An 11,374-nucleotide genomic window follows, 5' to 3' on the forward strand; every position below is an offset into this window, starting at 1 on the left:
CACGGTGGAATAAACAACCTAAACATGTTCCAGAAGTAGCAATGCTGTATATTTACGATGTTTTCCTCAGCCAAGCAGCATAATTATTACGAAATAGTAGGGATCCACACGTGGATTCATTGCATCATAATAGCGATTGTTTGACCTGGCAACTGATTACGACATAATAGCAATTCACACGTTGATTATTGGCGTCATAATAGCGATTGTCCCCCTAGATTATTTAGCCTGCAAGTGCTTGAAAACAGGTTGGATATTAGCCCTTTTTACGTATGCCAAGAAGTAAAGATAGGCTTGGAAAAATACTTTGTACGCGCATGAAGCAACGCCTAGGTTTAAAAAAGTTGGAAACCACTATAATGGGGAATATAGATAGCATGAAATGTCACGCTCAACGTAATGTATGAGAAATAAACTAATGCTTATAATTATAACAATCACTAAAAGATCATTTGCGATCGTTTGGTGTAAACTTGATAAAACCACAGAACTACTGATCGTATGGGAGAGAATAAAACACGATTGTTTATCAACAATCTCGTTTATGATGTAACAATCGTAATGGATTATCAAAGGTATTCTGACGAAAATATTCGTTAAATTATCTACGATGGACATGCGTAAAACTGTCACCAATGTTTCATTTGTTTTTACCAATGTAGATGTAGTAGTTAATTTACCGCGTAAAGTAGAATGTACATTCGTTTGCACAACCAATAAGGGGGTATTTTATCGCGTCAGAGATAAACGTTGACTGGAGGTAAATATGACAGTCCCCTTTTAAACGCGCTGGTTGCGCCACTGGCTGCAACAGTTTTAAATAATTTTGAATTGAATATTTTTTTATATGAACTCTACATTTTGCAACAGAGGGAATTAAGAAACGAGACGTCTCTTTAACCGGAAACCACGTGTTCTATATTACTTTGATTAGCGACGCTTTTCGGCTGAATAGGAACGCATTCTCGTACGCCTTTCTCCTTGATGACGTCATAGGTGCTCGGGCTCGTGCCTTTATCGAGCATCTTATGTTTTATTGGCATCCCACTTTCTAAGCAAAACTTGCAGACCCCCCCTTTTAAAGTTCCTGGTTCTGCTTCTGGGTGCAACAAAGTATTGGTTTAATTAATAATAGTGACAGACTGACAGTGCATGTTCTATTGATTGCAATACAATACCCATTCTTACCTCATATGGTGACATATGACATCATAATGATCTTGCCCGTGTAACAATGGGAAAACCATTCTTTCATGGAAGGGGTTGGGATAATTGAACCGGGCCCAATCCACACCATTAGGTAGGGCTATAGTGAGGTTATGTTTCACAGCGTATCGTTCAATTATATTCATTACCGACGTGCTGGCTGTTTTGTGAGTCTTCATGAACATGATTTTCGTGATTGGCTCACATGATTTCTGTGATAAGAGTTATATTACGAACACAGAGTGGCAAGGTTGGTGGGCAACATTGCTTTATGTGGATGTAACTTGTAATGGGTTTAGTTTTGTAAAGTGGGTTAAGAGTTATTGTATTAAAGTAATCCTTGTTTATAAAAATGTTGAAAGTAATTGTGAAACAGTGAAAATTAGGAAATTGTTTGGTCAACACTGGTGAATATATTTGAAAATATTTGGTCAACACTGGTGTAGACAAACATGTAATGTCACGTCCACCTCAGGGTCTTTGATTGTTGGTTCATTTATCTTAGGGAGTTCATTCTTCCATGTTTTCACCCTATAGATACATTATCAGTAGATTAGGAAAATCAACAAAGCAATATACCAGCAGGCTGGCACACGTGGTGATATTTAAACTTATTGTTAATGGTTAACATGTGTTTTATACACGACGGAGGTTTGCAATGCAATAATCGTTACTACAATCAGTGGCGCAGCCAGGGGGAGTTTCGGGGGTCGTGACCCCCCCCCTCCTTTTAAACCTTTTTTAAATAAAAATAACATTTTTTTGAAAAATTTTTTTTGATTAAAACCCCCTCCACTTATTTTTTCTGGCTGTGCCACTGACTGCAATATTGCACACCTATGTTTTTTATGGCATCATCTATAATTACAGTAGGTTGGGGTAAGATGGTTCATGTTTTCATTCCTCTTTATCGTCCTATTTTGAATAAATAAAGTCAATATTCTATATGGGTGAAGTCCTACAGTGAGGCATGCCATGGCACCTGGGATGTAGGTCAGAGTTGGCCCATTATTTTACAATGACAAACCCATTACTAAAAAAAGATATTTTTATAGTAAAGGATAAAATAATAATAATAATAATACAATGAAAAGTAAACGTTTGTTTTTATCCTTTAAAAGATAGAAAGCAAATTCTTTACGATTCCTTAGGTTAAGTTCAAACGTTTAGCCATAACATTCAACATAAATAAAAGTATAAAACAATACCCTGAAATGCATCACTTACTTGCTTTGTTGATAGATTGTGTTTATTTTCCCGATCAAAACCCATGAACCGAATCCGAACCCAAATATTAAAACTAGGATAGTTAATTTCCTTCTCATATTTGCAACTAATGCAACAAGCATATGATTACGCTGTTGTGTGTATAAGGTTTGATTTAATATTAACTAACTATGTTAGCAGATAACCTGTGCAAACGCTATTACCAGCAAACAATATACGTCATCTAAAACTTCTAAAGTCATGCTACTCAACCTTGGCCGCGAGATTGTTTTTCGAAATTTGACACTTTTTGACCAGGTCTTACTTAATTGGATTTTGCAAGCAAATCATAGCAGATAGACCAAAACTTTCTTTAGGAAGTTTGTGCAGTATAAAATCTTTAAACTCATATTTTATTTTTTTTGATGACGTCATAATAAATCTTTTTTTTCAGAAAAGAAGAAAAATAATAAAATATAATGTATTACGAACTTCATCAGTATGTAAAAACCTTCTTTTTAATGTATGATTTGTAAAGTTACTTGCATCATATAGGGAAAAAATTACAAAAACCTTCAATATGTCGATTCTAAACCACATACTAATGGCTGTGGGACCAAAATTTATTTAGTTTGGTAAGGTTTCTAACTCTTGGACTGTTATTTCTGCAATAAAACCAACAATAAAAACAAATATGAAATTTAATAACGAAAATCATCTTGGAAATTATAAAATCATCCTGGAAATGTCTTTGAAGGTTCACTGTGTCTTAAAGATGATTCACTTCCTGTTTATTAAAAAAATGTAGGATATCAAATGATTGCAAACAATGTTCAGATTAATCAGAACAGGTTCAATTTCTCATGTTCAAAATTTGGCGAAATAATATTTTTTGGTGCAAATCCTGATTTTTGAAACATTTTTCAATCATTCCCTGTGCAGCATACAAGTATGGGAACTAAACCTACTAAAACTGTAAAGATAAAGCCCAGGGTCCTTTTTATAATAAAAAATTACTGTCTGTTGGGAATATGCTTTAACGATAAAGTATTATTTCCATTCATATATTTACCACCAGCGTTTTTATTTATGTCCTTTTTCTGTTTATTCCTTAGAATGTGCATAAACAATGTTGGGGTAATGTGACAACTCTGGTTATATCCCAGGTTCCATGGCTTGCCTCACTGTAAGACCTCACCCATATACAACAATGCAGCAACTCACTCATAAGGCATAAGGGATTTCGGTCACCGCCTTAGATTGTGTGATCCTTGAAAAGCTGAGTGAATCAAAGTAGATATCAAGCATGAGGTAATTGTATTTCGAATAGCTTTGGTGCTGTATTGTGTACACAACCACGCCCAAGTATGTTCCTAATTCATTGCAAATGAATTATAATTGCTCTGTTTAACACTACAAAAACTACAAAAATCACAGCATATCTAAAAGTGATAAAATAATGTTAATCTAATAATTGTTTTTGCCTTAAATAGTTATCTCTTAATTTTGCGGAGATTTGTAAAGTACCCATAGTGGCCAGCTGGCACATTTGTGAGACATTGTTTTTTGGCGCGTATGCTTTTAAATCTAGTCTCCCATTTGGATTAAACAGTTTATTTTTGCCTCCTACAACGCCAGTGTCATTCACACATTCTTTAAAAAACTCCCCGTTTAATCTTTTTAATTCCGCGATCTCTTGCGCCATCCTCTGGTGGCCAAACGCCTCAACCTTTCTCCATAAGGTGGCGTTAAAGTGATCGAACAGGAATGCGTCTGCTTTATTCCAGTTTCGGATTTTCCGTCTTAATTGCTCTGGTTGTTCCGGACTTTTGCTTTTTCTAGAATTTAATTTCAAAGAAACGACGTCTTTAAGGTCCCAGCACATTAAGTCCTATAAATAAACATTAATTAGAGTTAGAATTTTAAGTATATGTACGTTACATTAAAACTAGGCAACACTGCAAAAGATATACGACTAGTCAGGATTTTAAGCCCTTTAGTCGCAACGCTTTAACTGTTTGTTATATTTCAGGGAATTTTTAATTGGTCGACATATGATTTCCGTTGGTAACTTGCATATGATAAACTGATATCTACATTCATGCACACAAAGACAGCAGTAGATTAAACAAGACGGCCTACAGCTTTGGCAAACATGCTAAACTATGGTTATGGTGTTGGATCTACATGGAAAGGTACGTGTCATTAAATATCTTGTGTAAATATAATATATACATGTTTGGTAAAGGTGCGAACATCCTGGTTTCAAGGTGTCTAGACCCTAGTGTAATATACTCGTTTGTGGTTTGGGACCATAGGGTTGTTTTTGTATCAAAACTTTCAGGATATTTGGATAAATCTAAATACATAGCCTGTACAACAAACAGTAACTTTGTTGGTGCCGTTTACAATTTCTTTTTGATCACACGCTCGTAGTCGATTTAATTTTAATTCCAATTTTCGGGTCTTCTCGTTACATTATGCTATTACATAACTAATGAAACTCTGGTTCAACTCCTAGATTCCTTTGTCTCTTATACCTCCAAACTCTCTTGACTTAAACCTTAAAAGCCTAAGCCTCTTGACCCACCTTAAGTAAAATAAGTGACTCCATGAAATGGTCAGATATCATAACAAGATCAAACTCTTGTTCAATTCTTTCGGCCGCCAGTTTCAAGTATTTTGCCTGTTCATTCATATTTGAAAACCCCAGATCATGATACTCAAGGTTTTTCCCGATAAACCAGAAACCTCCTAGTTAGAAAATATAAGTATTACTATATAGATGAGTGCTTACCTCTAACTAGAGCAAGAGGATACTGGGTTTGAGACTGGATGCTGCTATCATTGTAGACATTGCTATTTTTTTACAACCCTTCTCTCCACCAGTAACCACTGGGTTGGAGAAACTGTTGTTAATGTGTCTTGCCCAACACAGTTACAAGGCGAACACTCCTGCAGTGCCGTACAATAGTAGCAGCATTTATATCCATCTTAACTTAAGTCACCCCTGTACACAAGGATAAGTTCATTTCTCCATACCTTTCCCACCCCGGTTAATACGGCTTGGCGCATCGTCCAACCAAATCTCCAAGTTTTCCCTCGAACTTGAAGGAACGTTGTGAAAAAAATCCACAAGGTCATAAAAATAATCGAATATCGATTCAAACATTTTCCCCGGCTCGCGTAGGATTGTCACGTATTTTGCAACATGACGCGGCAATATTTTATTAACTTGCTGTGAGTTGAATCTAGAATAATAAAAAAAGTTTGAATTCCTTCAATCCAATATAAAATTAAACCATTATTCAGTTGCTAACAGGTATAAAGGAATAAAAAAAAAAAACCTACCAGAAAAAGATGTACTTTTAACCAGATTTCCGATGGAATTTTGGTACAATAATTTTAACCATTACTTATGCTTAGTACTTAGTAGCAACATCAACAAAATTTGGTTAAATACCTATATATTGTGACAGACTGACAGTGCATGTTCTATTGATTGCAATACAATACCCATTCTTACCTCATATGGTGGCATATGACATCATAACGATCTTGCCCGTGTAACAATGGGAAAACCATTCGTTCATGAAAGGGGTTTGGGTAGTCGAACTGGTCGGCATTCCCTCCGTTAGGTAGCGCTATAGTGAGGTTATGTTTCACAGCGTATCGTTCAATTATATTCATTACCGACGTGCTGGCTGTTTTGTGAGTCTTCATGAACATGATTTTCGTGATTGGCTCACATGATTTCTGTGATAAGAGTTATATTACAAACACTGGGTGGAAAGGTTGGTAGGCAACATTGCTGTATGTGAATGTAACTTGTAATGGGTTTAGTTTTGTAAGGTGGGTTAAGGTTTATTGTATAAAAGTAATCCTTGTTTATAAAAATGTTAAAGCAATTGTGAAACTGTGAAAATTTGAAAATATTTGGTCAACACTGGTGTAGACAAACATTCATTGCACGTCCACCTCAGGGGCTTTGTATGTTGGTTCCTTTGTCTTAGGGAGTTTATTCTTCCATGTTTCCACCCTATAGATACATTATCAGTAGATTAGGAAAATCAACCAAGCAATATACCAGCAGGCTGGCAACCCACATAATAATGTTAACATTCGGACCAAAGTTTCCACTGTCTAGTTGTCACTTCACTTGTTAAGTTGTTATATAATTACAGTAGGTTGGGGTAAGATGGTTCATGTTTTCATACCTCTTTATCGTCCTATTTTGAATAAATAAAGAATATTCTATATGGGTGAAGTCCTAAATGCGAAACACGTCCAGGGACCTTGGATATAGGCCAGAGGTGGCCCATTATTTTACATTAACAAACCCATTACTAAAACAAAGGTATTTTTATAGTAACAAATAAATCAAATATAAAAACTACAATGAGTAATCGTTTAAACTGTTTTGTCCTTTAAAAATAAAATGAATTCTTTACAAATGCTTAGTTTTAAAATAATAAATTGCTTATCCATTGCATAAACATTAAACAATACCCTGAAACGCATCACTTACTTGCTTTGTTGATAGATTGTGTTTATTTTCCTGATCAAAACCCATGAACAGAATCCGAACCCAAATATAAAAACTAGGATAGTTAATTTCCTTCTCATATTTGCAACTAATGCAACAAGCATATGATTACGCTGTTGTGTGTATAAGGTTTGATTTAATATTAACTAACTATGTTAGCAGATAACCTGTGCAAACGCTATGCATGCCAAACAATACACTTCATTTTACATTTTGATTTTATAATTTTTGTTTTTTCAACCAAATTTTAAGTTAAAAAACTCATTTTTTAAAATATTTCACTACAAAAAAAAGCTTTTTTTTAGATAATCATCTGCATTGTCCATTTGATATACACTTCTACCATTAACTATTACTTGATTGCAATGTTCACTTATAAAGTCATGTCACTTAATCCCACCATTGTTAATAGAATAATCCCAATGATCAAATCTACATCCAATATCCTGTCAATAAATTTCTCCTTTCACACCCTGTGCTGGCTGTGACAATATCTTATGTTTAAAGGCCTTTTAACTGACAGGGCAATGTTTACTATATACATAAAACTATACAACAATATTTTATTAATATAATACTGTGGTTATACTGTCTATATAACTTGTGTATTTTATCTATTAATATTAACTTGTGACATTTACTGTCTGTTGGTTCCGACGGACAAGTTGTCTTAACAAGGTTAGCATTAAAATAATAGTTTTATCCATATTTTTTACCCGCAGCGTTTTTATTTATAACAAGTGTTGTTTTTCTGTTTATTCCTTTCTCTTTTGTTTTTACCCCGCAGGCTTTAAATATAAAATCTTGAAATTCCTGAATCTTTAACAAATTAGGCGACCATTTTTCTAATAAGCTAATGGTAAAGACTATTTACGCACGAGCACAAAATTTGGGAAAAGGCAAAGCGACACTCCTTAAATAATGATATGCATAAAACTATACTCACATAAAAACGAGGGCATAAAAAAAGTTTTTGAATAGTCCAGTTAGTGGCCTATCAAATGTTACACTAACCAGACATTGAGTGTTTATGTTGTAATTATATTAAATAAACTACACTACGGTTAACATTATCTACAAGACCTGGGTTATTCCCATCCCACATTGCAGTTACATGATAATGTTTAAATTAACACATCATCTTTTGCGTTGGTTATATAAGTTGTTAATAAATAGGCCAGTGCTAAGAAATACACCAAGTGTTTCAGCAAGTTGTAAGACCCTGTTGTAGCATCTTTCAGTCATTATAATTATATGCAACTCTTGTAATAAGTTATTTTTAGCGAATACTTAATTTATACTCTGGGTATTTAAACCCAACATATTTCAGAAGGTCTGTCAATAACGTCCCATGCAGACACCATGTGCCTACGTATTGAGGATTCTTCTTAAACACTTCTTCCCGTATCTATATTGATTTGCTGTTTAAATATACCAGCAGATAAATATATATATACTTTACCACATAACATATGGGAAAATATCAAACATGGCCGTGATATCGCTGGCATGTAAATTAAAACATCTGCTAAATTTTGCTTAAAGTTAATTTGTGTCGTGCATAAATTTTTATGAAACTATTTAAACTTAGAGCTCGATTGCAGCATTAATCAACATATTGTTAAAAACCTGTTTGAGGATAATTGATAACTTGACAAATACAACAGAATATATTTAGTTTCATCCATAATCATGCTCTACTACCCTTATCTATCTTATATTATAACCTATATAAGCTGCTTTAACATCGATCCCTATATATAAGTATATACATACAAGTACTTACAAAACCTTAAATAGTTCGTAATAGTCGTTCAATGTGACCGATACTTCAAACTTGAAGTCTATTGGGATTTGGAGAATTCTATCTTTCCTCTTGTTGTTACCACTCATATGGTTTGCCATATATTCTTCCTACCAAAAATATGAAATAAATATTCAATATAAATATATATTTACTTTGCTTTATAAGTTACCGCCTAAACTGACATTGAGATATTAAGAAAGTTGTCCTCAAAGGTGGTTGCACCCTTACCAAATAGTAACACATGTTATTGGGCAGTGAGCCAAATCATTTATCAATTCCAACCCTATATGGGTAGGCCTCTGTAAATATTAGAGTTGTTCTTATTTTTGTAAACTTGTATTTATGAATGGATCTTTTCATCCAAAAATAAGTTTTTGTTTCATTACCTAATCATTTACTATTTGTCTATAAATAAAACGGCCAATAATAAAGCATATAGGACTTTTATATTAAGTTTATTAAACTGAGCTTGCCCAAATAGAAGCTTGTATTTGATATTTGATCACTTAATCCTTTTCACCGAGAAAAGTAAATTGAAATTTTCTGAAGTATGTTTACACATGTTGTGTGAACGTCAAATATATCATAGGTTGGTTGGATACCGTATTAAAACTAGCTGAGTAAATAAACAGCCATTACTTTGCTAAATAAGTTTCAACTTATGGTTGTAAGTAACAATGTTAACTGGTTTCTATGATTCACTGGCTTCGTGCAACACAGTACAAATACCGCCAATATTCTGCTTACTGCTTCTGTCTGGCTAATTAAACCAGATATACTCACCCATAGACTAAAAGGTTGAGGGTTCAAGTCCTACCCGTGGAGTAAACAAAGTCTATTCAGATCATTTCAATACTTAATCCAAGAAACGAGTGTTTGAAAAAAAACATGAATTTACAGCTTCCCTAGGTAGGATTTAAACCCCTGCTTCTTCTGGTCTTGCATTATTTAACCATTGCAACTGCTTTTCTAACCTTTTGCAGTAATAGGGAAAACCGAGGCTTAAATCTTACACTCCTAATAAGCCCCGCTATAACACCTCAACCATTCAGAACAACCCCATAATATATTCAAGTCAATTACTTCCAACTGGCAACATTTGTTGACAAGTTTAAGATCGCCAACCTAAATTTCGTAATTTATTTATCATAAACTATGGAATATAAGTTTAATTAATGTAATATGTGCGTCACTCAACAAATGCTACATATTACAATGTTATGTAATAATCAAGTTATATGATTTCTAATTTATAGGTTTGTGAGTGTGGTTCTTTCATTTCAAAGTCTTGTTTCTATTTATAATTGAATAATAGTTTTAAATCTGCCGAAATTTGATTCTCTTTTTATTGGCAATTAGAATTATGAAACATAGATTCGGTCTTGTCAACCTGGTATGTTTTATGTCGTATATTTGTCCAAGTATGCTGCCCCAGTAGCATGTATGGAGGGGAAGGTGGGATCATGTTACAATATTTGGGCCAAATCACTTTAACTCATTATCCCCCGAATATTGTGGTACGTCCCCCACTTACCCTACCTATATTGGAAGGTTATTATTTAAAATAGAAATTCTTAAAATTCAAGTTTCGTCCATCATTTGCAAACTTGTTATTTGCTCCGTGACTGGTAAGGGTTGTCGCCTTTCCATGGCGTCCATGCTTGTCACGACTGTGGGCTTGTGGCTTCCATCCAACCAATGCTTCGTCATTTGAACAAAAAGTTGGAAAAACTCGCCAATTGTCACAAGGCTGATGCCAAGCCACAAGCCAAGGAGGCCACCCAAGTCACCTAATAGTTAAAAGGGTTAAGTTGGGTCTTTCTATGGTTTAAAAATATATTGTGTATTTAATCGGGTGCAGTATTTGGTTGAAAGCTAAAATTGGATCTACTGAAAATATGAAGTGACCAGTAGTTCCATATGACACGGTCGTTGCTGTTATCCAGTAGTTAATGTGGGTTGTAGCACCTGGGGTCTTAGGATTTATTTAAGTCCCATAGATCGCCAAACTGTAGAACCTTATCTATGTTGAATAGGACGTGCATATACAATTGTTGGGGTAATGGGCCAACTCTGGCTTAAATCCCAGGTTCCATGGCATGCTTCACTGTATGACCTCACCCATATACAACAATGCAGCAACTCACTCATAAGGCTGATTTCGGTGACCGCCTTAGATTGTGTGATCCTTGAAAAGCTGAGTGAATCGAAGTAGATATCGAGCATTAGGTGATTGTCACGGTATCTTCGTAACTTCTGCAACCCCGGGTCCACTTTATCCACGTCTAAAACCACAACATGGGGAATGCCAGCTTTAAACAAAACACGAGTCAGTATCTTGGGTTTGTAGGGGGTTGGTTGGGGGTTTGGTGCAATGGTTTCGGGTCGTTATGTAACCAGAGGGTACCCGGTTCAAGGTTTAATGCTGCTACCGTTTTGGTTGTATGTTTGAACTTGTTTCAACCCAGTGGTCACTAAGGGGTTGCCTGAATTGTCAGCCATACAGAAAAATAATCACCCACAAAGTTGGTAACAGTGCACGAGGTGTATGAAACAACACACAATTACATATGGGGATAAATAAATGACATTGGTTCCACTTACAAAAC

At 34.9% G+C, this 11,374-nt stretch overlaps 2 protein-coding genes and 1 long non-coding RNA gene across 4 annotated transcripts in view; 1 reads left to right on the forward strand and 2 right to left on the reverse strand.

Annotated features, from left to right (window-relative positions):
* LOC100181418 (galactosylceramide sulfotransferase-like) overlaps positions 1 to 9,337 on the reverse strand; it is a 13,515-nt gene extending 4,178 nt beyond the window's left edge. Inside the window, exons 1-6 of one of the 2 annotated variants that reach the window (XM_026839990.1) lie at positions 6,941 to 9,337; positions 6,391 to 6,451; positions 5,939 to 6,168; positions 5,455 to 5,663; positions 5,003 to 5,166; positions 3,713 to 4,303 (exon numbers count right to left, since the gene is read on the reverse strand). In XM_026839990.1, the coding sequence (XP_026695791.1) occupies positions 3,875 to 4,303; positions 5,003 to 5,166; positions 5,455 to 5,663; positions 5,939 to 6,168; positions 6,391 to 6,451; positions 6,941 to 7,062 (1,215 nt within the window). In that variant the 5' untranslated portion in view covers positions 7,063 to 9,337 and the 3' untranslated portion in view covers positions 3,713 to 3,874. Of the gene's footprint in view, positions 1 to 3,712; positions 4,304 to 5,002; positions 5,167 to 5,454; positions 5,664 to 5,938; positions 6,169 to 6,390; positions 6,452 to 6,940 lie in introns of those variants that run through there. The other variant, XM_026839991.1, reaches the window with a different exon arrangement.
* Positions 1 to 10,977, forward strand: part of LOC113475622 — a 14,134-nt gene extending 3,157 nt beyond the window's left edge. Inside the window, exons 2-4 of the long non-coding RNA XR_003397379.1 lie at positions 3,579 to 3,723; positions 4,445 to 4,607; positions 10,855 to 10,977. This is a non-coding gene — a long non-coding RNA (uncharacterized LOC113475622). The remainder of the gene's footprint in view (positions 1 to 3,578; positions 3,724 to 4,444; positions 4,608 to 10,854) is intronic.
* The window catches only part of LOC100178982 (galactose-3-O-sulfotransferase 3-like), a 14,997-nt gene extending 3,995 nt beyond the window's left edge, over positions 1 to 11,002 (reverse strand). The window contains exons 1-4 of the mRNA XM_026839992.1: positions 10,913 to 11,002; positions 2,434 to 3,199; positions 1,677 to 1,737; positions 1,189 to 1,418 (exon numbers count right to left, since the gene is read on the reverse strand). Of these exons, the coding sequence (XP_026695793.1) occupies positions 1,189 to 1,418; positions 1,677 to 1,737; positions 2,434 to 2,555 (413 nt within the window). The 5' untranslated portion in view covers positions 2,556 to 3,199; positions 10,913 to 11,002. The remainder of the gene's footprint in view (positions 1 to 1,188; positions 1,419 to 1,676; positions 1,738 to 2,433; positions 3,200 to 10,912) is intronic.
* Between the last annotated feature and the right edge of the window lie 372 nt (positions 11,003 to 11,374).

This window comes from Ciona intestinalis, unplaced genomic scaffold (genome assembly GCF_000224145.3).
Source record: "Ciona intestinalis unplaced genomic scaffold, KH HT001092.1, whole genome shotgun sequence".
Taxonomy (NCBI): domain Eukaryota; kingdom Metazoa; phylum Chordata; class Ascidiacea; order Phlebobranchia; family Cionidae; genus Ciona; species Ciona intestinalis.